The 27,476-nt window shown below is 35.6% G+C and overlaps 2 protein-coding genes and 1 non-coding gene across 3 annotated transcripts; 2 read left to right on the top strand and 1 right to left on the bottom strand.

The window, feature by feature from the left end:
- Positions 1 to 2,401: 2,401 nt before the first annotated feature.
- On the top strand, positions 2,402 to 4,206 carry LOC134681101 (uncharacterized). The gene is made up of 2 exons (XM_063540527.1): positions 2,402 to 2,495; positions 2,865 to 4,206. The coding sequence occupies exon 2, from the start codon at positions 3,000 to 3,002 to the stop codon at positions 4,203 to 4,205; it is 1,206 nt and encodes a 401-aa protein (XP_063396597.1). The 5' UTR covers positions 2,402 to 2,495; positions 2,865 to 2,999; the 3' UTR covers position 4,206.
- On the top strand, positions 4,207 to 9,694 carry LOC134681100 (uncharacterized). Its single transcript, XM_063540526.1, has 2 exons — positions 4,207 to 9,280; positions 9,650 to 9,694. The coding sequence occupies exon 1, from the start codon at positions 4,207 to 4,209 to the stop codon at positions 9,139 to 9,141; it is 4,935 nt and encodes a 1,644-aa protein (XP_063396596.1). The 3' UTR covers positions 9,142 to 9,280; positions 9,650 to 9,694.
- Positions 9,695 to 26,713: 17,019 nt separating this feature from the next.
- On the bottom strand, positions 26,714 to 26,785 carry Trnah-gug (transfer RNA histidin (anticodon GUG)). The gene has a single exon. It is a non-coding gene; the product is annotated as a tRNA-His (tRNA).
- Positions 26,786 to 27,476: the final 691 nt, after the last annotated feature.

Genomic DNA, 27,476 nt, shown 5'->3' with positions numbered 1-27,476 from the left:
ATAGGAGCTGCTATAGAACATTCTATAGTAGAAATATAAGGTTCAGACAACAGGGGATCATGTAGACCGCCCAGAAGATCCTGTAAAACGCCCTAATAGAAAATGTAGCTTCATTATAAACAATTAACAGGGGAAACGAAGACCAGCACCCCGACCCGACCCCCACTACCACCACCCCCTCACACCCCGTAAAGGAAATGTCTCGTGTCTAAGAGCGTTGTAAGCTACATGTTTTTTTTTCAATTTGCCTACATCAAAGTATCTATATCATATATATCTTAAAAAGGAATATGTATTTGCTTAATGAGGACACAATGATATATGCTACTGTAATGCGGAACATTTCACTATTTAAGACACCATTTCACGTTGAACGTGAAATAATTTCTGTCATGAACGTTGCACGAAAAATAAAGACTTTAAGGTGAACCTTTTGTGACTGAGTCACTGTCCTCTTGTATATATGAACTCTCTGTTTTACTTAATATTCCCAATTTAGTGTGTACACATTTATGATATAAATAATTTACAGCTTTTAAAAAATATATGAAGATATTCTTAACTTTAAAAATGCTAATAAAGGAACACCAGCATTGGCCTTACCGCCTTATCATTTCATATCACGGAAACAAAATTAAATCAATTTCGTTCTTGACCATGTTGACGATCCCTGTCTAGTGTTTTTTTTTTTTTTTTTTTTTTTTTTTAAATACTGAGCACGCAAAATAAGCTTTTAAGCCTTTGAAATTTTCAACTGATTTTTATAGTTCGTTCTTATGTTGTACTGTTATACCACTGTCCCAGGTGAGCAGAGGCGGATTAAGAGGGGTGCCCAGGGGGGCCCGCCCCCCTTTTTGGGAAAAAAATTGGTTGCTTATATAGGGAATCACTGAAGCGTGACTGGAGCGGGCCCCCTCTTAGGTCAGTCAGTGGGCCCCCACTTATGAAAATTCCTGGATCCGCCACTGGTGAGGGTAACATGTTTAACATGTTTAACCCCGCCACATTATTTATGTATGTGCCTGCCCCAAGTCAGGAGCCTAGCTAGAATTCAGTGGTTGTCGTAGGTTTATGTGTTACATATTTGTTTTTCGTTTATTTTTTTACATAAACAAGTGTGGACACAGATGAGTGTGGATAGTATGTTTGGATGTTTGACAGTGTCTTATGACAATAAAGTTCTGTTTTTCCTATATGGTGTTAATAACTGTGTTGCACGGTGACAACCGATCTGAGCATTAGGAGTGTTATTTATTTGATATTTTTTTATGTTCAATACAGACATGGGGAGACAGTTATAACATTAGTTACCAAATGATTATGATAGAACATGTTCTACATCTTTGGTGTTGGATACATTTTGTAGCTGGGAGAGCAATTGTTAATTTCTGTGTCGATTTGTTCTCTTGTGGAGAATTGTCTCATTGGCAATCATACCTCATCTTTTTATATGTATTTGCTTACTATTGGTATGGTTCTATTAACATTACTTTGTGGTGGATCGTCAGTATCATTAGTATTTTTTTTGGTTAAAATGTCGAATTTCTTCCTCAGATTAGAATACATTTATTGGTTTTAAGTTATGACAATGGCTTATGTCTGACATGATTATTGGGGCTAAATAAGACAGGAAGAAAACCTCTGTGCTGATTTATATCAATTCTTTATATCTCCTCCAAAGCTGGTCGAAGCAAAGACAAATGTTGACCAATATAAAAATGATTTCACCAAAAGAACCTTTGTGAGCATGCTTGAAAGACTCATAACTGCTCCAAAAGTAATCTGATCGAATTTGAAGCATGTCAAGCAGATATCATCAACATCTACTTAATAAGTCTTAATATGTCTAAATACCTAAAAAGCTATTTAGTACTCAAAAGGTATTGCAAAATTATTCCTTTTCATTTTTTTGTTTTGTTATATGGATACAAATATAAGTGATACATGTACCAATACAGTATTTGTTGTGGTATGCAAGTGTAGTAATTAACATTTACTGTAACAATGTTAATTCACACAAATTAAGAAATAACAAATGAATGGAACAGATACTCCGCAGGGTGCTGCTTTATACGACTGCAGAGATGGAAACCTGAACGGTTGGGGCTAGTATGGACACAACATTTAAGCTGGATACAGCTCTGAATTTGGATTGTGGTTAAGTAGTTGACACAACATAGGTTTCTGACACAGATTGAATGTGGTCTAAGGCCTAAATTAAAATATTGTTTGTTTCCCCAATCCCGACCCTGCCAAGCCAGGTGTGGATAGGTAGGTAGGGAAATAATTTTATTTTTCCAAAAAGCTTGAATATTATCGGACGATCCGGCAAGCCTGAAAATCCAAAATGAATAAAATAATATTTCACTTAGTTTTGACAATAAATGTAATGTCACCGGCGCTCCATATGTACTTTTTTGGATTTATCTCCCTTTGTAATGGAATCCGTTCCATGACGGACATTCACTGACACAATATTCTGAGCCAACCACGGCGTAAGTTGAACTCTTTACATGTATATAAGCATCTATATTATTGTTATGAATCGACACAAAAGATGTGACTTTGTTTGTTTACCTGTGTTTATGTTTTTCGATGCGTATCTTCAAGAATATGTGCAACACAAAGAACTTTTATTAGAACGCTTACAAACTATACAAACAGTTGTGTTTCATTATAATATACAATAAGACATTCAATTAATTCATTATTGAACATTAATTAGTCATTTTAAAGATTTATTGTAATTTCTATAAATAACCTCGCTCATGAAAAATTTAAAGTATGGAAAGCCATTTTTGTCATAAAATATTTAGCGTACGTAATTTTCAAAATTGTAAAAGTGATTATCTTTGTATTTTCAGTTTTTTACCATCATCCTGTAGATGTATTAAAGTTTGAATAATCTACTAAGTTTGGTTATCTGTAATGCAAATCTATGCACGAGGCATAACAGTAAAAAAGCCCGTAACTGGTGAGAAGAACTTGTGCCTGCCATTATGTCAACAATTTCAAGAGAAGGATCTTCTGAGGAGCAATCTGTTGCTGTTGACGACGATGCGGTACGGAAATTAAGAACTCTGACAATTAGAGGCCAAGATCTTTATGAAGAATCAAGAGATTGGCATACTCGACAGATAAAGAAATTCTGGAGTACAGTTGACGCAGTTATTGATACAGCTAATTCGCTTAAAGATGATAACTTACAAGAACTTCAGGAGGTTCAACGAGAATTGACACTGCATGTAGACCAATTCTCAGCACTCTGTACTCTCTACTTCGAATTTCTAACGAAGTATAACACCAATGAGAGCCTACAGGAAAAGTCATATTTCGAAACAACTTTTCGAGGCTACAATATACTAATAGATGCATCACTAAGAAGTCTTCGTCAGCGAATATCAGATGCACTACGCAAAGATACAGACAGAGGATCAGTCAGTTCTTCAAGACGATCTGGAGCTAAAACAAGTAGCTCACGAAACACGAGTACAAGCTCCTTGTACCTAAAATCCAAAGCTAAAGCAGAAGCAGCAAGGGTACGCCTGCAATATGTTCAGGAAGAAGCAGAATTAAAAAAGAAACAAGCTAACTTAGATGAACAATTTGAAATAGAAACTGCTAAGTTCAAAGCAGCAGCACAGAAAGAAAAGGCTGAATTAAATGCAGAACTTGACGTTCTATCATACAAAAAGGAAGTAGCGGCAGCTGAAGCTGAAGTCGAAGTGTTACAATCTGAAGGATCAGATGATCGTACTGAAAGAAGCTGTTCAGGAATTAAATCTATTGCTAGTAAAAGAACACAAGCCTATGTGGCTGAACAATCTTCCCTAAAATTAAACTCTGTTTTACAACCAGGACCAGAATTTGAGATTCCATATATGGTACCTTCAACTAGAAACGAACCTAAAAAATTATTTGATATCCCACATGTGGTGCCATCAGTGGCAAGTGAACCTCTTTCACAAACAGATCAAATTCATGAAGAAACACCTATTATGGAACAAGCAGAAATCCAAAACAAAACTATAGAAAAGATAGACAACAGTGTTACAAGTGACCTCACAAGATTTCTACTGAAGAAAGAGTTACTTTTATCACGCTTAATTAACTTCAATGATAAGCCAGAATTTCAATTGTACTTGGAAGTCAAGTTTCATAAACATCATGACAGAATTACAAGTTACACCTATAGAAGAGATTGACATGCTAGTAAAATGGACCGGTCTAGAATCGAGGCAACATGTTTTAAACATTAAATCTTCTAACCCCAGTAATCCTACTTTGGCCCTATCCAGAATATGGGAACGTTTAGAGGACCGGTATGGCTGTCCTGAGATGGTGGAAGCTGCTATAAGATCAAAACTCAACGCATTTCCTACTATCAACGTCAAAGAAAATAAACGACTATATGAACTCTCAGACTTAGTTTCCGAAATAGAATCGTTGAAACTAGAACCTAAATTCAAATCATCGTTAGCCATGTATGATTCTTCTATAGGAGTAATCCCTATTGTTTCTAAGCTACCTAGAAATATTCAAGAAAAGTGGACGAACACAGCAGGAAAATTTATGAAGGATAAAAAAGTAATATATCCTCCCTTTGAGTGCTTCGCTGAGTTTTTGAGAGAGCAAAGTAAGATCAAGAACAACCCTAGCTTCATGTATGAGTACGACTCCGTTGTCACCAATCGCAAAGAAAAAGGAAATTCACGAAATGTCAATGTTGCAACTAAGAAAACGGAACTACAAGGCAATAGCAGATCAACAGAGAAATCAAGAGATGATAAACAATGTCCAATTCACAATACCAATCATACTCTAAATAAATGTAGAGCATTTAGGAACAAACCAATAGATGAAAGGCGAAAATTATTGAAAGATAAAAACATTTGTTTCCGATGCTGTGAATCGAATACTCACATACAAAGAAACTGTCCAAGTAGTGGTACTGTCAAGTGTGACATATGTAGCAGTAATCATGCAACTGCTCTTCACGTTGACAATTTTCAAAGGAAATTTAACACGCCACCGATAGCTTTATCCTCGAATGGCGGGGAGTCAGCGCAAAACTCGGAACCAAATTCTTCAACACCAGTTGTAAAAGCAATGTGCTCTAAAGTATGTGGAGACTACTTTTCAGGGAAGTCATGTGCCAAAACGGTACTTGTAACAATATATCAGAAGAACCAGCGTGCCAATGCTGTTAAGACATATGCATTGATAGATGATCAATCAAACAGATCACTAATGAAGCCGGAACTTTCAGCCTTACTCAATGCTCAAGGCGAGGAAATAAGCTATACACTTTCATCTTGCTCTGGAAAAGTCAACATTACCGGTAAGAAAATTTCGAATCTAATCGTCGAATCTTTAGATGCAAATGTTGCTCTAGATCTACCACCGTTAATTGAGTGTGATGGTATACCGAACATTCGATCTGAAATTCCTACTCCGGAAATAGCTGCATACTACAATCACCTCTGGGACATTGCTTCAAATATTCCTCAGATTGATGAAAATTGTGAAATACTGTTATTATTAGGCCGTGATATCATCGAGGCTCATCACGTTATGGATCAGAGAATAGGACCACGAGGTTCGCCTTATGCCCAGAAACTTCCCCTTGGTTGGACTATAATAGGTGAAACATGTCTTGACAAAACTCACGTGCCTGAGGTCGTAAACGTGAACAAGACATTTTTAGTGAAAGGCGATCGTCCTTCGCTTGTTCAACCGTGTGTAAATGCTTTCGAAGTCTACGAGAAAGATTCATTTGGAAAAGATGTGTTCCAAACAACTAATCATGACGACAAAATTGCAATGTCAATCGATGACAAAGAATTTCTCAAGATCATGGATAAAGAGTTTAAACAAGACGACGATAAGAATTGGATTGCACCGTTACCATTTCGAGAGGACAGACAACGGCTACCGAATAATGAACAACTTGCTATGAAACGAGCTAGATCACTCGACCATGGTCTACGTAGAGATCAGACAAAAATGCAACATTTTCTTACCTTCATGGCTAACATATTTGAGAACGGCCATGCTGAGCTAGCACCCGAACTTGACAATAATTCAGAATGTTGGTACTTACCTATTTTTGGGGTCTACCACCCCAAAAAGCCAGATCAGTTACGAGCAGTATTTGATTCATCTGCTAAATATGGAGGCGTTTCATTAAACGACGTTCTTCTCTCCGGACCAGATTTAGCGAACAGTTTGATTGGTGTATTGATGCGCTTTCGTAAGGATCAAGTCGCTGTCATAGGAGACATTCGTCAAATGTTCTACTGCTTTCGAGTAAGTGAAGATCACAGAGACTACTTGAGGTTTTTGTGGTACAAAGATAACAATCCGTCAAATGAGCTAACAAAGTATCGCATGTGCGTCCATGCATTCGGCAACTCGCCCTCTCCTGCAATAGCTACGTATGGTCTGAGGAAAACTGCTGCTCTTGGCGAAAATGTGTACGGGTCGGATGTAAAGGATTACATTGAGAACAATTTTTATGTTGACGATGGTCTCATTTCTCTACCGTCCGCATCAGAAGCAATCAGCTTAATGAAGAGGTCAAAAGATGCTCTAGAAAAAATTGGAAACATTGAACTACATAAAATCGCATCAAATAATAAAGAGGTGATGAATGCATTTCCACAAGAAGAATTAGCAAAAAACTTGAAGGAAATAGATCTAGATTGTGACAGACTACCGTCACAAAGAAGCCTTGGTATTAACTGGGATTTAGATTCCGATTCGTTTACATTCCAAGTTGATTCCGGAATTAAACCTTTCACAAGACGAGGTGTATTGTCGACAATTAACTCTATATACGATCCTCTTGGATTTATTGCGCCAGTTGTTATAAAAGGCAAATTGTTAATGAGGTCATTAATTCAGGAAAGTCAGGACTGGGACTCGCCACTCTCGCCACAACAGTATTCAGAGTGGAAAGATTGGAAAACTTCGTTGGTTGATCTTGAACATGTTAAAATTCCACGCACGTACTTTGCCGAACCTTATTCTTCAACATTAGAGAAAACAATTCATATCTTTTCAGATGCTTCTGAAAGGGCGATTGGAGCAGTTGCGTATTTGAGTGCTCAAAGGTCAGGTCACGATCGACAGTACGGATTTGTCCTTGGAAAAGCTAAGGTAGCTCCATCACATGGTCATACCATACCTAGACTAGAACTTTGTGCAGCTGTTTTGGCAATTGAACTTGCAGAATCTGTCACGGAACATCTTGATATACCACCGGAAAAGTTTCGATTCTTCACTGACAGTAAAGTTGTACTTGGATATATTTCCAACGATTCAAGAAGATTTTACACTTATGTCGCTAATATGGTAGCTAAAATTAGAAAGATTTCGAAGGCAAGCCAATGGTCGTATGTACATACAGGAAACAATCCTGCAGATCAGGCAACAAGATCGATTGCTGTTAATGATTTACAAACAAGCATGTGGCTTCATGGACCAACTCGTACCATAGGTGAAAACTCGATCAGTGAAACGGAGTATCAATTACAGGACCCGTCTGAAGACAAGGAAGTCAGGAATGTGTCATGTCTCAAAACGAAAATTTCAGACATCTCTAATATGGGATCACAAAGGTTCGACAGATTTTCAGACTGGAACAAATTAGTAGGCACTATTGCTAGACTTCAACATATCGTAGATTCTTACCAAGGTAAAGCCTCCTGTCACCACGGAAGAGGATGGCATCTCTGTGGGGAATCTTTAAATCTCGTGAATAGCCGAAGGGCAGAAATTAATATCATCAAAGCTGTTCAGGCAGAGACTTATACTGATGAGTTACTTAGTTGTGTCGAAGGGAAAAGCATACCAGCGAACAGTCCGTTGGTCTCTCTTAATCCATTCGTTGATCAGGAAGGTATATTACGTGTAGGAGGACGTTTATCTCGTGCTGATATTGAAATCAACGAAAAACATCCCATTATCATTCCAGGCAAACATCATATAGCCACTTTGTTGATACGAAAATTCCATCATCAAGTTAAACATCAAGGAAGATTGATCACGAATGGAGCAATTAGAACTGGTGGTTATTGGATAACCGGATCGAAAAGAATTGTGTCTTCAATGATTCACAAGTGCATAATTTGTAGAAAATTGCGAGGCAAGCTGCAATTTCAGAAAATGGCAGATCTTCCTGTCGACCGCCTGGAACCTGGACCACCTTTCACTTACGTAGGTGTTGACTGCTTTGGACCATGGGAGATAGTAACTCGGAAGACACGTGGTGGCGCTGCCAATTCAAAAAGGTGGGCCGCTCTCTTTACCTGTCTCACCACCCGGGGTATTCATATTGAAGTCCTTGAAGAGATGAGTAGTTCTTCATTCATTAATGCCTTTAAAAGATTCACGTCTATACGCGGACAAGTGAAACAAATTAGATCAGACTGTGGAACAAATTTTGTAGGAGCTACAAATGAACTAAAAATAGATACTATTCGTGTGGACGATGATAATATTAAGGACTGTTTGTACAAGTCGGGAGTTACATGGGTTTTCAATGCACCGCATTCTTCTCATATGGGCGGTATATGGGAGAGGATGATTGGCGTCACAAGACGTGTCCTTGATTCAATTCTTCTAGAGAACGTAAAGGGTGGACTTACACACGAAGTACTTATAACTCTTTTGGCAGAAGTGACGGCCATCGTTAATTCTAGGCCACTAGTTGAAGTTTCAACAGATCCAGAGGACCCGATTCCTCTAACTCCAGCAATGCTTCTGACTCAAAAACCTAATTTGATAACGATTGAAAACACCTTTGATATGACCAATATGTATAAAGCTCAGTGGAAAAGAGTCCAGGTACTGGCTGATATGTTTTGGAGAAAATGGAGAGTTGAATATCTCCAGACATTGCAAAAACGTCGCAAATGGCAAACAGAAAAACGAGACGTTTCAGTTGGAGATCTAGTATTATTGAAAGACAATTCTGTTCATAGATGTAGCTGGCCTGTCGGCATCATAACTGACACCTTTCCAAGTCAAGACAAAAGAGTCCGCAAAGTAGCGTTGCGAATCATACGTAAAGATGGTGAAAGAGTTTCATACATCCGTCCGATCACCGAACTAGTTGTGTTAATAGAAACTGATTGATAGTGATATATTTAATATCAGACGGGGAGTGTAATGTCACCGGCGCTCCATATGTACTTTTTTGGATTTATCTCCCTTTGTAATGGAATCCGTTCCATGACGGACATTCACTGACACAATATTCTGAGCCAACCACGGCGTAAGTTGAACTCTTTACATGTATATAAGCATCTATATTATTGTTATGAATCGACACAAAAGATGTGACTTTGTTTGTTTACCTGTGTTTATGTTTTTCGATGCGTATCTTCAAGAATATGTGCAACACAAAGAACTTTTATTAGAACGCTTACAAACTATACAAACAGTTGTGTTTCATTATAATATACACTAAGACATTCAATTCATTCATTATTGAACATTAATTAGTCATTTTAAAGATTTATTGTAATTTCTATAAATAACCTCGCTCATGAAAAATTTAAAGTATGGAAAGCCATTTGTGTCATAAAATATTTAGCGTACGTAATTTTCAAAATTGTAAAAGTGATTATCTTTGTATTTTCAGTTTTTTACCATCATCCTGTAGATGTATTAAAGTTTGAATAATCTACTAAGTTTGGTTATCTGTAATGCAAATCTATGCACGAGGCATAACAATAAAATTTTATGAGTAGCACCAATTTTGAAGGGTCGATCGGGATTGGGGAAACAAACAATATTTTATTTAAGGCCTAAGAACTTCAACTTAAAAATTTTAAATTGGACATTTACCTATTTTGGTCCAATATCCAAAATCTAAATACATGGTTAAATTCAGAATATCATAGAACCCGAAGAATTCAATTTTTGATGAAATCAAATAATGTTTAATTTAAGACCCTTTAGACATGTTAGACCTCCATGTGGACCAATTTGATAACCGGGCCCAAATATTAAAAATCTAAATACACGGTTAGATTCGGCATATTGAAGAACCCCTTATTTTCAATTTTAGTTGAAATGAAACAAAGTTCATTTTTTGTCCCTTTAGATCTTAATGTAGACCAATTTGAAAACGGGACAATACTGTGCAATTGAATATTCCTGGCTATTGGCAATACTGTGCAATTGAAAATTTCTTGCTATTGCGCAATATTGTGCAATTAGATATTTCTTGCTATTGTGCAATACAGTGCAATTAAAAATGACTTGCTATTGCACAATACTGTGCAATTGGAGATTTCATGCTATTGTGCAATACTGTGCAATTGAACATTTCTTGCTATTGAACAATACTGTGCAATTAAAGGTTTCTTGCTATTGCAGAATACTGTCCAATTGAAAATTTCTTGCTATTGCACAATACTTAGTATAATAATTTTTGACCCCGATTGGGACCAACTTGAAAACTGGGCCCATAATCAAAAATCTAAGTACATGTTAAGACTCACCATATCAAAGAACCCCAAAATTTCAATTTTTGTTAAAATCAAGCTAATTTTAATTTTGGACCCTTTGGACCTTAATGTAGATCAATTTAAAAACAGGACCAAAAATTAAGAATTTTAACACGGTTAGATTTGGCATATCAAAGAAGCACAATAATTCATTTTTTTGATGAAAGCAAACAAAGTTTAATTTTGGCCCCTTATGTCTTGGGACCAAAACTCCCAAAAATAATCCAAACCTTCCTTTTGTGGTCATAAACCTTTATAGATTTCTATTAACTTATGCTAAAGGTATTGTTCAAAAAACCAAGAAAAATGCTTATTTGGGACCTGTTTTTGGTTCCTAAATCCTACACTGTTGGGACTAAAACTACCAAAATCTATTCCAACCCTCCTTGTGTGGCCATAGACCTTATGTTAAAATATCATAGATTTCTGTTTACTAGTACTCGAGTTATAGAGCAAAAACCAAGAACAATGTTAATTTGGGCCCTTATTCCTAAACTGTTGAGACCAAAATACCCAAAATCAATCCCAGCCTTCCTTTCATGGTCATAAACCTTGTGTCTAAATTTCATATATTTCTATTGACTTTTACTTAAGTTAGAGTGCGAAAACCAAATGTCTTTGGATGAAGACGATGACGCCAACGTGATACCAATGTACAACCAAAAAGTTTTCAATTTTTGCGGTCGTATAAAAATGATCTCAAATCAAATTTCTAATGGAGTTTGCAACAATAATTATTCAACTACTCATTTTAATAAAACATAGTATTAAAATATAAATGTCATACAGTCATGGTGATGATGCCCCCGCTAGCATATAACGTTAAACGGTACATAAAGTGAAGCTGCCAAAAATTGAACTTAAACTGAGTTTAGAGGTAATAAGCATTATATACACATTTCACTAAATTTAGTTGAGACAAACTTGAGAAATTTTTCCATTTGTGAAAGGGCATAACCCTAGAATGATAATCAAAGTGCTTGTAATCACTGAATGGCTATTAAAGACTGCTTAAATTTATCAGTTGGTAGTAAAGTGAATTTTGCATTGTATATTGTATATACATGTATAGCGTTATTTTAAGTTGATTCAACTACTATTCTGAACAGAGAAATCCAAACTCCAATTTTTAAAGAAGATTTCCTAAAGCATTGGTTTTAGGTAATTCAACAACCATTCTGGACAAAGAAATAACTCCAATTTACTGTCTGGAATCTACAAAAATGTTTGTTTTTGGCCCTTAATTCCTAGACTATTTGCCCCATAACCCACAAAATAGACCTCAACCTTCTACTTATGGTATTCAATATTATGGTACAATTTCAGAACAATTGAAATACTTATACTCGACTCTTTGTACGGACACTAGATTAATGCTTGTTTTGGTCACCTTTGGAACCCTTATTCCTAAACCTTAGGGACTATATATATAACCCCCCAAAACAATCCCAAGCTTCCTTTTATGATTATAAATATTACTGTGGATTCATTATTATTCTTTGGATACCAATTTTTGTGGCTTTCGTGGGTAGAGTCTAACCACGAAATTAAATGTTCAACGATTAACAAATTTTCTATAGGCTTGTATGCAGACTTCGGCAAAACCACGAAATTAAATATCCACGAAAATGCAAATTTTCTTTAATCCACGAAAATTGGTACCCTCGAAAATAAATGAATCCACAGTATGTTATAATTTTAAGGCTTCCTTTTTACTTATACTGAAGTTATTATCTGGAAACCATCCGTCTTGGTAAGACGACGACAGGATACCTACATGTATTTCAACTGCAAAAATTTTTGTGGTTGTTTAAAAATTTCAAACATGTGCAATGAAATATTGTTTTAGAAATTGATAAGCCTAGATATGCCTTATAATTTTCCCCCGCATAGTTGAAGGACCATTTACACTCAGAACCGAGTCATCAGTAGGCAGCTAGTACAGATGTATTAAAACAACCTAGCATCATATTGCTAGTAGTGGTAGTAGCATTCTCGGGTAAATTTGTTCTTTTTTTTATAATATGTTTGGTTCAAATCAAAATAGAATGCTTTTATCTCCCTAATACTTACATTGTAAATAGAGGTGATACTACTTTGACAAATCCTTGTACATGAGAGTTTTCTGTCAAATCTTTATTTCACAAAGAATGATTTGCATAACAATGAACTGAGCTCAAAGCAAAGTATTCAATAATACACTTAGACAAAGAGCTAAATTCAGTGATATACTTTGTACTACAGGTCCTTCATTGACATCCATCGACCAAAACCACATCTCAAAAACATTCCATACTACATGGTTGGATTCAGAAGTGACATGATTTTTTTTTATCATATTTTAAGTATATATACACAGGTTAAAACTTTCTTGTGGTACAATCATTCTGTATCTAGCAACTATCAATTTGCTTCATGCACATATTGATACATGTATGTCATGTATGTGTTGAGTTTACCTCTGTTGGAAATAAGAACACACAAACCTCCACCTAATTTTAATGGACAAAACATTCAAAACTATAAAATATTATCTAAGACTTGTCAGTGTCTATTTACCATTGCCACTGAATCAGTGATATAATGTACACATAATTATGTACATGCAAGACTAAAATTATAAAGTACATATATAAGACTAAAACTGACATTCAGTCTTTACAATATCTTCATTCCCAAAGTCATTTTCAAATCTGACTTCATGGTAAAATAAGATTCCATATCTACAACCAATGAAAAGGAAATATCCCTCTAATAGACTAGCATTTAAATCACAGTTTTCGAAAATGGAAGCTAGGTCACCATGTAACCTAGAACTAAAAAAATCGAAACAATATATCTTAAATATTTCAAATGCATGTACATGAAATAATATTAATCTCTAAAATTCACCATATTGTTCCCTTTTTTATCTTCTGTTTGATACTGTATATCCAGTGGCGGATCCAGAAATTTTCTAAAGTGGGGGCCCACTGACTGACCTAAGAGGGGGCTCGCTCCAGTCACGATTCAGTGATTCCCTATATAAGCAACCAATTTTTTTCTCAAAAAGCAGGGGCCCGCCCCCCCCCCTAAATCCGCCTCTGATATCAACCTCTAGATGTCTTTCAATTACATTCAGTTTAGTGTGGGTTGATGTTTGATTGTTGTACAGGTTACAATGAGCAAAGCCCATACCGCAGTCAGCTGTAAAAGGCCCTGATAAGACAATGTAAAACAATTCAAGCGAGAAAACTAACATGTCTGTATAAGGTTACATCATCAAAGTATGTAGGGTAGGTAGGTAGGTCGGTATTTTCTTTTTCTTATTTGGTCCATTTTAGTTTTTGCACCATGATTTTGAATTGTGTGGTCCGTCTTGCATGGTCCGAGTTGTCCATGGGGCGAGAGTTCCCCTATTTACAATGATTGGATTATTTCTTACGACGGCAATAAAATGGCTTAGGGTGGGTGCTCAAAATAGGATCGGTCAGGTGCCCGTAAACAAACATATATTTTTTTGGCCTTACCAAGAGCACCATTGAAATATATACAAATCACGGATTGGATACGCATCAACTATGTAAGACCTAATTTCAACACCCCTAAACAGTGAATATTTTTATCGCAAACAGTAAAATTTTATTACATACTCTGAAAGATGAAACCTTGAACTTCACAGGAAAAATACTCCCATTGCTGGGAAAAATCATTTAAAAAAGTATCAGTTCAATATGTAAAGCCATTATTATAGCATTTTTTCAACTAAAATAGAATTTTCAGCTAAATGATAGCATCAAAGGCATACACCTTGCTACTTAAAAGTAGCAAAAAGTGTTTTTTTTTTTAAATGTACATGTACTAAATAAAAAATATCATTTAAATCTATTTGTTTTAAGTTTTGAAAAACTACAAAATCCCAATTTGTGAATAAACCTTGCAAATTAAATTTTCTACTAAAAAAGTGATTTAAAAATCACTTATTTCAGTAAGTCCCCTGCATGACTGAACATGGCATTTTATGAGCTGCCATTTTATCACACCAAAACAGACAGATAAACAAAAAAAATGACAAGTGTAGGATACGTTTCTGTAAAATATGATAAAATCATGTTTTTAAATAAATGAATAATACCAAATAGATACACCAAAATTTAAAGCACATTTACAGGAGGGATATACACAATCATTGCTAAACTATACATTTCATACTGTATGCATTTATAAATAAATATTGGTTTAAAAAAAGAAATATTGATGTGTATGACAGTATGTATGACTATCATGCTTATTCCAAATTGATGGTAAATTCCATGTCAGCATTGTATTTTGGGAATTCCCAGGTAAATGCCATGTCTAAATAAAAATGTACAGCTGCTTCATCTATACTATAGCTGTCTGTAAATATATTCTTCCAATCAAGGCAAACCCAGCTGAGTACGGTGTATAAAAATACACTGAATATCCTTCACCAGTATTTACATGCGTACAGTAAATCCGTTAAAAAGTAAACCCCTCCTATCCCCCCTCATTAAATGCACCAAGAATTTCAGGGCTGTAATGTAGGTCATTTATACACACCAAAATTGTACAAAAAACTTATGTCATGTTTCTGTATACCAAATTATCATGAAATTGAGCTGTTTCCTTCAACATATACAAATATGTAGAAATAATGTACATCGTGTTCATTAAGATACCAGATACGACTAAACATGTAAACAATCCCTGAACTACAATGTTATATGGAATCGTCCATAATGTAAACCCCTAATATACAATATTGTATGGAATCGTCCATAGCAGGCGAAAGACAGAATTCGCGAATACACGGTTTCCGCTGTTAATGCCAGTGTTATCATGACTGACATTAGGGGATGAAATGCATAAAGATGTCTATAAACAGCTGATAAAGTCTATTCAATAGTAACTTTTTTGTTCGTTGAAATGTGTGGGATTGTGCAGCACGTGTCATCATGACATGTGTCCCTTCGCGGCCTTCAGTTTAGATTAGAGACTAGAGAAGAGACTAAATGCGTACAAACCTGATGTCAAATGAAGATATACGGAATTTAAATAACGTTGATCCTTTAAATGTACGAAACACAAACACATATGACAATTGTTCACATAAAATAGATAGTAAAATTTTCCAAATGAACGTCCATTAAAATTAAGTCTCTGATGAATATTTCCCGCGAAAATGTCATGGAATAGACCAAAACGAATTTTAGGTGTGTGTTGCCATTAAAACATTCAGGTGTGTGTTGCCATTAAAACATTCGGGTCAATGAACACAGTTAATTTAAATATATAAATATGTTATAACTATATTTATATTGGTTTTTCAGAAAAGTGACTTTACCAGATTTTTTTTGGTGGCAAACAACGGTATATAGGATCATATAGCCTATATCATCTTGACATGACATATGAAAACCCCTTAAGCATAATGGTGTGTGTATGGAATTGTCCAAACCGATACAGGTGAAATACTTAGAATAATATTGCTGTGTCTATTGTGGACACAGCAATAAAATCAGATTTAAGATCCTTATGAGCCCGTAGTAAAGTAAAAAAAAACTGTAAAAAGCCTTATTTAATAAAATTTGCTCGATTAACCTTGAAGTGAAGACTAATAAAAATTTGCGTGAATAGTGAACCCCCTAAATAAAATAATACTGTGTTCTAGACCACTTCCCCTTTCGGTGAACTACAGAAATGATTTTTTACTATATAGTATGTTAATAAGGCCGTTAGTTTTCTCGATTGAATTGTTTTACATTGTCTAATTGGGTCCTTTTATAGCTGACTATGCGGTATATTGGCTTTGCTCATTGTCGAAGGCCGTGCGGTGACCTATAGTTGTTAATTTTTGTGTCATTTTGGTCTTTTGTGGATAGTTGTCTCATTGGCAATCATACCACATCTTCTTTTTTATATTTGAATCACGAAGCACGTATAATAATTTCATTATAATAGAACATGTTGAACACCTAGCTGTTTCGCACGACTGAACGAAAAATAAAAAAGTAAAAACACGTTGAACGTGAAATAAAAAAACGCGATCACGTTCCACGAAAATAACCCTTTACCACTCTCCATGAAACTTAATGATTTTGCATCGTTTTTTTTAAGATAGTTTTAAATGTTAAGAAAATTCTATTTTTAGCATTAGTATTTTCCGAATCGTTTAAAAATAGCCTATAAATAGAATATGCATTATTCATGCATCGTGACGTAGGGCGGTCTACGGGATCCCTTCTTCCGCTTACAACTACAATAATTTATGGACCTATGAACGGTACGGATAGGAAAATACGGACTGTCAATCATAGAAATGGCCTATAAAACATGTTAAAATCAATCTAAATGTTCATATAAACCCACTAAGAAGGCTATATTATTCTTTAATTATCTAAAAATCAATTTTATTGTACAAAAACTTTCATATTTAAAAATTTCACAGGGCCCATAATGCGAAACTAAACTTCTAACTGTGTATTGTTACCTATGTCCTAGATCGAAAAAAAATTGTCAGCAGAGGGTTTAAAGGTTGATATGGTATCCCGGTCTACATCGAAGTCGAAATGAAATATTTCCAGCTAACCGACTAAGATATTCTAAACGTGGACCATTTTAGCAGAGGTAGAGGTAGTCATTGCCTTTTAGATGGGCCATAGCTCTAACTCTTCTGGTGTTGTCCATTATATCAGATGTAGAGAACAATGTTGCCTCGAAAATTACCCATGGTAGACCCGTACCTGTTGGTCAGCAAATATAAAGTAGTACACTTGTATATCACAAAGACCAAAAGAAGAGATTCTCCCTGTGGGCTATTAAATCAGAGATTAATGTAGGTGTTTTCTCTAAAAAGGTCCATAGAACGTATGTCATAGATCCGTACGTATGGGTAGGAAAAGGTAAGGGAAGTACTCTTGTATATCAAAATATTTAAACATACTTTAACTGTCTGGCCATTTTAAAGGCAATTATTACCTTAACCTCTGTATGATGGTCCATGAGGAGAATCTTTTAGTTTGACAAGTCATCAATAGTTCAATTCTACTTTGAGATATATAAAGGTACCCACCTTACACTTTGCTGACTAAGTCGTAAGGGTCTAGGGAATCAGTAATATAGGTCACTCTAGAGGCAATGTCCACTTCTTCCTCTGGTATAATGGCCCACGTGGAGAATTTCTTAGTTTGGCCAGCCGGCAATAGTTTGTTTCGACTTCGTGATGAATCCGAGTACCACATCCCTCTAGTTACCCTCTGCTGACAAACTCGTACGGTTCTAGGGCATACGTATAATTGGCCATTACACAACTACTTCATTTACCTCTGGTGTCATGACCCATGTGGCAAATGTCTGTGTTTGGCCAGCTGGCAATAGTTCATTTTGACTTTGAGATATATAAAGGTAGCAACCTTATAATTTCCTTGCTAAGTCGTACGAGTCTAGGGCATTTGTGATTTGGATCATTTTAGAGGCAATTGATACATCTCTCTCTGATATAATGGCTCGCGTGGAAAATCTCTTCGTTTCGCCAACCAGTAATAGTTTATTTCGACTTCGTGGTTAATCGGGTGACTACCCTTTTAACCCACTGCTGATAAACTCGTACGGGTCTAGGCTATCGTTAAGTGGATAAATCGGGCTAACAATAACAAATATCTCTATTCAATCTCTAATGTCAACACTTAGATGACGTTACAATGAATAGCGGCAGCGAGAAAGTTACGTTTGTGATTTTGCTCCCAACATACTTGGGCCGCACATGAATTACTTTACAATAAATGAAAGTGATCACAACTTTAATTATAAAAGTTCTAATAAAATAAAGCTTCTATGTAAAATATTTAGCAGCCCACGGTTTATATTTATTTTAATGTCCATATGCTAATCACACATTATCATTTTACTTTTCACAATTTACATTTAACACACGTTAGTCCATGTTTTTATTTTCGTCTTTGCCTCACTCTGAGCTGCTCTTTTTTCAAGTTCCAAAGAATTCAGTTCTAACAGATAAAGTTTGATGATTGGTCTAGATATCATACCAGTTTTTGTTTTTGTTCGAATTATGGCTGATCGTGTAAGTCCATCTTTGCCGTAAAATAATTTGTCAATGATCGCCAAAGTCGAATTTACTCTTGATACATAGTCCTTTAAACAAATCATTTACAAATACTAAATATGCTGCACGAAAGAAGGCTTACAAAGCTCTTTGTTGATTAAAGCTGTTGTCCAGTCTGTGGAATTTTCAGTCAAATGTTTATACCTATAACAGCATTTAGGATAAACGGAGAGCAAGTTGTTCCAAATTATACTGACTTGAATCTGTTTGCGGTAAGTTGACTATTTGGGTCATCCGGGTTACTAAGCTAAAAGAATCTGGTAACATCACGATCCTCTTCATCCAACCCATATTAAGAAAGGCTTTTATATCTGTCGACACGGAGTATTTTTAGAAAAATTCTGGTTAAATCGTTAAAATTTTGCGAAAGATCCATCACAATCATTTCAGCTTAGACTAACAGGTGAATGTTTGCAGCTGCAGTCAAATACAATTCTGATGGGCGTGGTTGACGACTTTTTACGGAAATGATGGTGCGGTATGTAATGAAGATTTGCGTTGGTTGATCGTTCATCAACTCTTTTTTGTGTTTTTATTTTTGTTTCTAAATTAAATAAATACTCATCAGAGTCAACGATTTCTGTTTCGAAATTTCATCGGATTCAACAAGTTCTGTTCCGCTCTCCCCATCTTCGTCGAATTTCTGGAATATTCTTGAAACGGCGCTTCTATGTCCTGCTAGTATCGATTTCAGCTTCAAATTTATCCTGGTCACTTGACACCAATATCGTAAAGTGGATACATCGAGCAACTATATAGCTGACAATAACAAAAGCGAATAGAATGTGTGTATATCTATTCGGGCTCTAATGTCAACAAGTCACACTTGGGTAACATTACAATGAATAACAGCAGCGAAAACTTGATCAATTACTTCTTTAACAAATTGTCTAAGTGTCGGTATCCAATACGATTGCAGTACGGAAGTTAACGTAGCTTTGAGTCCAAGACAAGAAGACTCAAGTGTTCTAGTTGTATTCAATAGGATCGCAGCGGTTCCTGCAGTGATAGCCAGTAAAACAAATGAGAAGGTAGGAATGTGAATTTCCAATGACGTTAATTATATTATTATATAAAAGACTATCACTGCAGGAACCGCTGCGATCCTATTGAATTCAACTAGAACCGCTGCGATCATATTGAATACAACTAGAACTCTTCTTGTCTTTACATAGTAACATGTGTATGTGTATCTTAAAACGAAGAAAGATTATCAAAATTCGAAAAGAGAGACCGAGAAAAAAAATGGCCTACAATGCCGTAACAGCGACATTACACAGCTGTTTGCCGTGACCACGATTCGAACCTGGGTTGTCGCGGCCACAATGCGAAGTACTAACCACTATACGATCACGGCTATGACATGCAGACAGAATATATGAGGCAAAAATTGGGTAATATGAGGCAAAAATTGGGTATTTAAAATTAAGGCTGATTTTAACATGTTTAACACGTTGTCGGTATCTTTTTTTTTGGTAAAATCACTTTTCATACAAAATTTTAACACGATATATGGAACGAGTGCAATCAGGCTATTCAAAAGGGATTCTGTTCCATCTTATACATTTTCCAACGGCGTCTGACTGCTCTTTTGTTTTTGTTGGCATGGCATGGTAAAAGGGTTTAGTTTTTATCTTTGTATGAGATACCCATCAGGGTCGATAGGTATGGAAAGCCAACGGGGTCAAAATTCTTTATTCGTGACTTGTCAATTTGTAACTTGTAAATGTGTGATTTGTCAATTTGTATATATTGATGCTTTGTTACTTGTCGATTCGTTAAATGTCGATTTGTAAATTATCTATTTGTATATTGATGTTTTGTAACATGTCGATTCGTAAATTGTCAATTTGTATATTGATGTTTTGTACTTGTCGATTCGTAAATTGTTAATTTGTATATTGATGATTTGTAACTTGTCGATTCGTTAAATGTCAATGTGTGAAATGTCATCGTTGTATTATGCTAACGATCTTTATGACGACAGATGGCGCTCGGTCTCTTCTTATGTATATAAGCCTCCTGTAAGTATGTGCACCGCCATATGGAATATATATACCAAAGTAATTTAAATCAGTTCTGTGCACCACCACATACATAAATAAAAGAAACAAATAGATAAATGCATTTGTTTGTTTTATATGGCATGTATATCAGGGACTCGGTTTTATATAGAGGTGACTTCAAATAAGCATGTTTGTGTACTATTGTACTGGTCACCAAACCTGGGATGGGGTTTGTCACTTCCTGTATTAAGGTATACATAGATGTATCGCTGGAACGGGCTTCCTTATCAACTTCGCAAATATATTACTCTCACTTGGTAGGAAATTTCTACTTAATATTTAACCGGGTCAAAATAAGACTAAATACATGAAATATAAGACGCGGCTTGAAAATGTATACTAATATTATCCTGGGCCGCAAATTTTGGACTAAATGTATAGTGGGAGAAATGGTCTGACACCCATTATTCCTTAGCATTATAATCTCAATATGAAAATTTCAGAAAAGAATGTAATTATCTAATCTATACTATTAAACGAGAAGACCTCATTTTGGGTGTCGCTTCTCTTCTTTCCACAATAAAACAATCATCATGCCTCTGTGTCCTATGGGTATTGTGCATAATCGCATTTGTCATCTATTCATATGATTATTCAGATTGAGTTATTTTGGGTGAAAAACAAGAAAAAAACCGTCCGGATATGTTTCCGTCATTGGGCGAAATTTTAATTCAGATTAGACTTCCGGTTTGCGTTTTTCTGTATACTATGAACATACATTGATACTACGAATAGTGTATTTTCTGTCTTATATCCTTCATTGGACGAAATTTAAGTCAGATTAGACTTCCGGTTTGCGTTTTTCTTTTTACTTTGAAACAAATACATATACTACGAATAAAGTGTATTTTCTGTCTGATATCATTTTCAAGTTTACTATCCACGGCAGTCACAGGGTTTATTTGATAGAGAGGGTCTGAATAATATATCAATGACCTCTGTGGATCAATTATTAAACTGAGAATCGACTGTAAAAAGAAAATACACTTTCGGGACGTCTGGAACGGGTGTTTTTAAGATCGAAATTTCAGGATTGACCATTTCGGGATCCGGGATTTCTATTTTCGAATTTCGGGATGTCGAGATATTTAATTTGTATAATAAATTCAGAACCTTGGGATTTCATGTTTTTAAGCCTGGGAAATTGGGATCAGGGCCGGCGGATCCAAAAATTTTTATACGCAGGGGCCCGTTGACTGCCTAAGAGGGGCCCGCTCCGGTCATGCTTCAGTGATTCCCTATATAAGCAACAAATTATTTTCCAGAAAAGGGACCCCTAAATCCGCCTCTGCCCCGACCCCCCTTTAACGAATGTTCATAATATACAGATAAGCGCTAAAATTAATCATGTGTCATTAAAAATAATAGAGAACAAACAAAAAAAAAAGGATTTTTTTGTTGAAAAAGGAGGAGCCGGGCTAGAAAAACAATTATCCTGTCCCAAATTACCTATGACTTATGACTTTTGATACCTTTTCTGAAATTTCACTAAATGTTTTACATAAAAAGAAGATGTGGTATGAATGCCAATGAGACAGCTCTCCACAAGAGACCAAAATGACATCGAAATTAACATTTAAAGGTCACCCTACGGCCTTCAACAATAAGCAAAAGCCGATACTGCATAGTCTGATATAAAAGGCCCCGAAATGACAATGTAAAACAATTCAAATGAGAAAACTAACAGCCTTATTTATGTACAAAAAATGAACGAAAAACAAATATCACTAAACCACTGAATTACAGGCTCCTGACTGGAATGTTCATAATACATGTACACTAAATGTATTTTCATAATGAAATTAATCGAAAACAAAAAATGGGAATTTTGGAAATAAAGGAGGAGGGTTAAAAAAACATTTTCCTGTCCCAAAGTACCTATGACTTTTGATACTTTTCCTGAAATTCTCAAGTCATTAAATCTTTTACATAATTCTTCCTACAACACTTTACATCCTTTCAAATACGCTCTGAATGCCGCGATTTCGCGGGTGTGTTCTAGTGATCTTTTAAAATAAGAAGTAAATGGAAGAACAATCTTTATATATTTGGCTCCTGCATGAGTAATGAAGATAAAAAATGTTTTATCCGCATATCATATTTGTACTTTACAAAACAAACTGATGTGAACAATCATTTTAAATGAATCACTTATTTAATGTATACTGTAATCATACGTTTTTTGATTGAGTTAAGTCTGCCAATTGATATTTTATCGTATGTTTTTCTATGTTGTGATGTTATGCTATTGTTTCAGAAAAAGGGAGAAGGTTTGGGCCCATTAAAACGTTTAATCCCGCTGCAAATGTTTGCACCTGTCCTAAGTCAGGAATCTGATGTACAGTAGTTGTCGTTTGTTTATGTAATATATACGTGTTTCTCGTTTCTTGTTTTGTTTATATAGATTAGACCGTTGGTTTTCCCGTTTCAATGGTTTTACACTAGTAATTTTGGGGCCCTTTATAGCTTGTTGTTCGGTGTGAGCCAAGGCTCCGTGTTGAAGGCCGTACTTTAACCTATAATGGTTTAATTTTTAAATTGTTATTTGGATGGAGAGTTGTCTCATTGGCACTCACACCACATCTTCCTATATCTATATATCAAAACTGTATTGAATATGCACTATTTTAAAATAAAATCTGAAGGCACCAGAAAACTAGACGAGGACCTTAAATGGACTACCAATATTTCCAACGTAGCCTAGAAGGCAAATTAACACTAGGATTCCTGATAAAAAAATTTAGATATTGTTTATCGGAATGCAAGAAAACCGCATATATTTCAATGGTCAGGTCAATAATGGGATATCATATGGTCAATAGTATGGGACCACAAACATCAGTAAGCTTGAAAAAATACAGCGACAACCTGCGAGATTTATAACAGGAGACAAATCCAGAGAAGTTGGTTTCGTCTCAAACACGCTCACCAAACTAAAACTACAAGACAAACAGACAAGACGCTCAAGCCAGAAACTAATATTTCTATACGAGGTGGTCCAGGGGCTGGTTTCTCAGTGTTATAGAACCAGACAATTAAAAAAAAGCTCGTTCAAAAAGAACACTAATTGCTGGCAAGGGCCCGATTTAACAATTATCATAAAATTGAGAATGTGTCAAAGAGACGACAACCCGACCATATAGCAGACAACAACCGAAGACCACCAATATGGGTCTTTAATGCAGCGAGAAACTCCCGCACCCGGAGGAGTCCTTCAATTGGCCCCTAAACAAATTTGAATACTAGTAGTTCAGTGATAATGGACGTCATACTAAACTCCAAATTATACACAAGAAACTACAATTAAAAATCAAACAAGACTTACAAAGGCCAGTGGCTCCTGACTTGGGACAGACGCTAAAATCTATTGAGTAATTTTTAGAGTAAAATGGTAGCCAGGGATCCTGAATGACTGGTCGACAGAAGAGGCAGGCGGAATAAAACATGGTTTGTGAATTAGATATTATGATTATATTGTTACAAATTCATTGCAAATGATTTATTTTTTATTTAATATGACATGCAAATTTCAAAACAAATAGCTTTATTGATTAACATCGTGAATCATTTCGGTTAGTTAACCATCCGATCGACAAAATATTAGATTTGGTAAGGTTGCCTGGCTATATGGAGGTGTGGCACCGGGTGGGGTTCATATCGGGAGGACTGGGCGTTAAGCAGCTGTTGAGATCGAGGGACTAGTGAATATTTTGGTCTTTTTGGTTGTAAATTTTTATAGAAAGGAAATATAGCAGCAATTTTTAAGCTTTTTGACCAGAACTATTCATTAGGCATGTATATTAATATATATATGTCGTGTACAAGTTGCGATTTTGTACAGGACTGGTTATAAAATGTACAAAAATATATGTCAGCACTTTCCCCTCCTGTCAGAATAAAATGGTCCGATAATAGCATTTTATGATTAATATAAATCGTTTATTACTAGTAGCAGTTTTTCCAGTAATGATATAGCCTTTTATAGCCGACTATATGGTATTCTCCGCATTGTTGAAGGCCGTAGATTGCCTATATTTGCTTAAATCGTCTTTATTTGAACTTTGCATTGGTGAATATTTGTCTCATTGGCAATCATACGGTTTATTACCACATCTCCTTATTGTATTTACCTGAAAAATCCAGTCGTTGTATTCCACTTACCAACGACTATTTCATTAAACTCGCAATTTGGATAGTTCGATAACGTCGAGGGACTAAACTAGTTCGGATGCATTTTTATAAAGTTTAATCCGTTCTCGAACAAAAGTCCACGTCTGACTCAGTTAACAAAATAAAACTGTGATCCTGTAAACATGCAATTTTTGTATTGTTTTCTTTTAGAGGCATTTGCTGTAATTAATAAATTAAAATTACTTACAGGAGGCTTATACACCGAAGAATAACTTGATCGAGCGCCATCTGTCGTCATAATGATCGTTAGCATAATACAAAGATGACATTTCAGACATTGCCATTTCACACATTGACATTTCACACATTGACATTTCACGAATCGACAATTTACAAATCATCAATATACACATTGACAATTTACAAATCGGCAAGTTAAAAAACATCAATATACAAATTGAAAATTTACGAATCGACAAGTTACAAAACATCAATATGCAATTTACAAATCGGCAAACATCAATATGCAAATTGACAATTTGCAAATCGACATTTTACGAATCGACAAGTTACAAAACATCAATATACAAATTAACAATTTACGAATCGACAAGTTAATTACAAAACATCAATATACAAATTGACAATTTACGAATCGACAAGTTACAAAACATCAATATACAAATTGACAAATCACACAGTTACAAGTTACACATTGACAAGTTACGAAGTAAGAATTTTGACCCCGTTGGCTTTCCATACACTAGTAGGTGTTTCATTTTCAACTCGGCTTTTCTTTTGGAGGGGTTGTTCGGATTCATCGTTATGCTCGTTTTCATTGGTATCACGCTGTTTTGGTTTAGTTACTGTGTCTTTTTTTTCGTCGTTTTTTTCAGGAATTTCAGAGGCAGTACAATTATCTGACTTCTCGCACTTACATCTACGAGGATAAAATCCACATTTAATACATTTGGAGCTTTCACAATATTTGGAAATATGCCAGAAACTCTGACACTGATAACACTTATTGTTTGGACAGTTCAGATACAAATGATTAGGTGACAAGCAATTCGAACACACCTTTGATTGGTGGTCGTGTTTGACTCTAATGTATTCATGTTGATTGTTACCTAAATCAAACTTCATAGTGTACGGTAGACTTGATATATTTGGCGGAAATTTAACCACAACATACCTAGTTCCGTCGGTCACACTCGTACCATCATACATGTGTTGTTTTATCGGGGATTTTAATTCAACATTATATGCTTCCAACTTATCCCTAATCACATCATCAGAGATAAAGACCGGCAGGTGCATAAAGCTTACAACTCTATCTTTAGAATATATCGCTTTGCAATTATATCTCGTTGAACTAATTACAAAAGGACCATTACTGAGTTCATCAGCCGCGTCACCATTTGCTACAGTAATTTCATATAAGTTACCACTTCTGGGTAACACAGCTAAAACATTTCCTTCTCCACACAAAACCTCGGCTTCTTCTATAATACTATTTGCACCAACCTTCTTGTTGTCTGCAACATCGACAATTAATGACAGTTCTTTTAAAAGACGGCCTCCCCTCTCACCAGACATGGCGAAGGGGAAGTCTAAAGTCACTCAAAATTCAAAAATAACAATCAAAAGTTCATAATATACCTGACTTGGAACAGCAACTTCAACAATAGCAGGCCACCAAAACTTGATGGCCTGCGGGTACACTAAATATCTTCTGGATTACACTCTCTGCTGAAAACACGTCAGCACATCATGGAAGTCAAACCGGAAGTCCAAGATTATCAAAATTCGAAAAGAGAGACCGAGAAAAAAAATTGCCTACAATGCCGTAACAGCGACATTACACAGCTGTTTGCCGTGACCAGGATTCGAACCTGGGTTGTCGCGGCCACAACGCGAAGTACTAACCACTATACGATCACGGCTATGACTTGCAGACAGAATATCAGTGGCAAAAATTGGGTATTTAAAATTAAGGCTGTTTTTAACATGTTTAACACGTTGTCGGTATCTTTTTGGTAAAATCACTTTTCATACAAAATTTTAACGCGATGTATGGAACGAATGCAATCAGGCTATTCAAAAGGGAATCTGTTCCATCTTATACATTTTTCCAACGGCGTCTGACTGCTCTTTTGTTTTTGTTGGCATGGCATGGTAAAAGGGTTTAGTTTTTATCTTTGTATGAGATACCCATCAGGGTCGATAGGTACCGTGTCCGACTGTAGTCAAGGTCGTTAAATATTCTGTGTGTATGTATCTTGTTTTTGTTTCGCCGGTATTTCTTTTTATACTGGAGCACCATTACAGATTTTGAAGAAGAAAAAAAAAACAAAAAACCAGACGGTGACGTGACATGAATTTCAAATTGACATTGCACGAAATATTCATATGTTACTATGTAAAGACAAGAAGACTCAAGTGTTCTAGTTGTATTCAATAGGATCGCAGCGGTTCCTGCAGTGATAGCCAGTAAAACAAATGAGAAGGTAGGAATGTGAATTTTCAATGAAGTTAATTATATTATTATATAAAAGACTATCACTGCAGGAACCGCTGCGATCCTATTGAATTCAACTAGAACCGCTGCGATCATATTGAATACAACTAGAACAC

The sequence above is a fragment of the Mytilus trossulus genome, chromosome 8 (assembly GCF_036588685.1).
Source record: "Mytilus trossulus isolate FHL-02 chromosome 8, PNRI_Mtr1.1.1.hap1, whole genome shotgun sequence".
NCBI lineage: Eukaryota > Metazoa > Mollusca > Bivalvia > Mytilida > Mytilidae > Mytilus > Mytilus trossulus.
This window is presented reverse-complemented; position numbering and strand designations above follow the sequence as displayed.

Excerpts from the sequence above, each read along its gene's own strand:
- LOC134681101 (XM_063540527.1), top strand. The coding sequence starts at position 3,000 with ATGTCAACAATTTCAAGAGAAGGATCTTCTGAGGAGCAATCTGTTGCT.
- LOC134681100 (XM_063540526.1), top strand. The coding sequence starts at position 4,207 with ATGCTAGTAAAATGGACCGGTCTAGAATCGAGGCAACATGTTTTAAAC.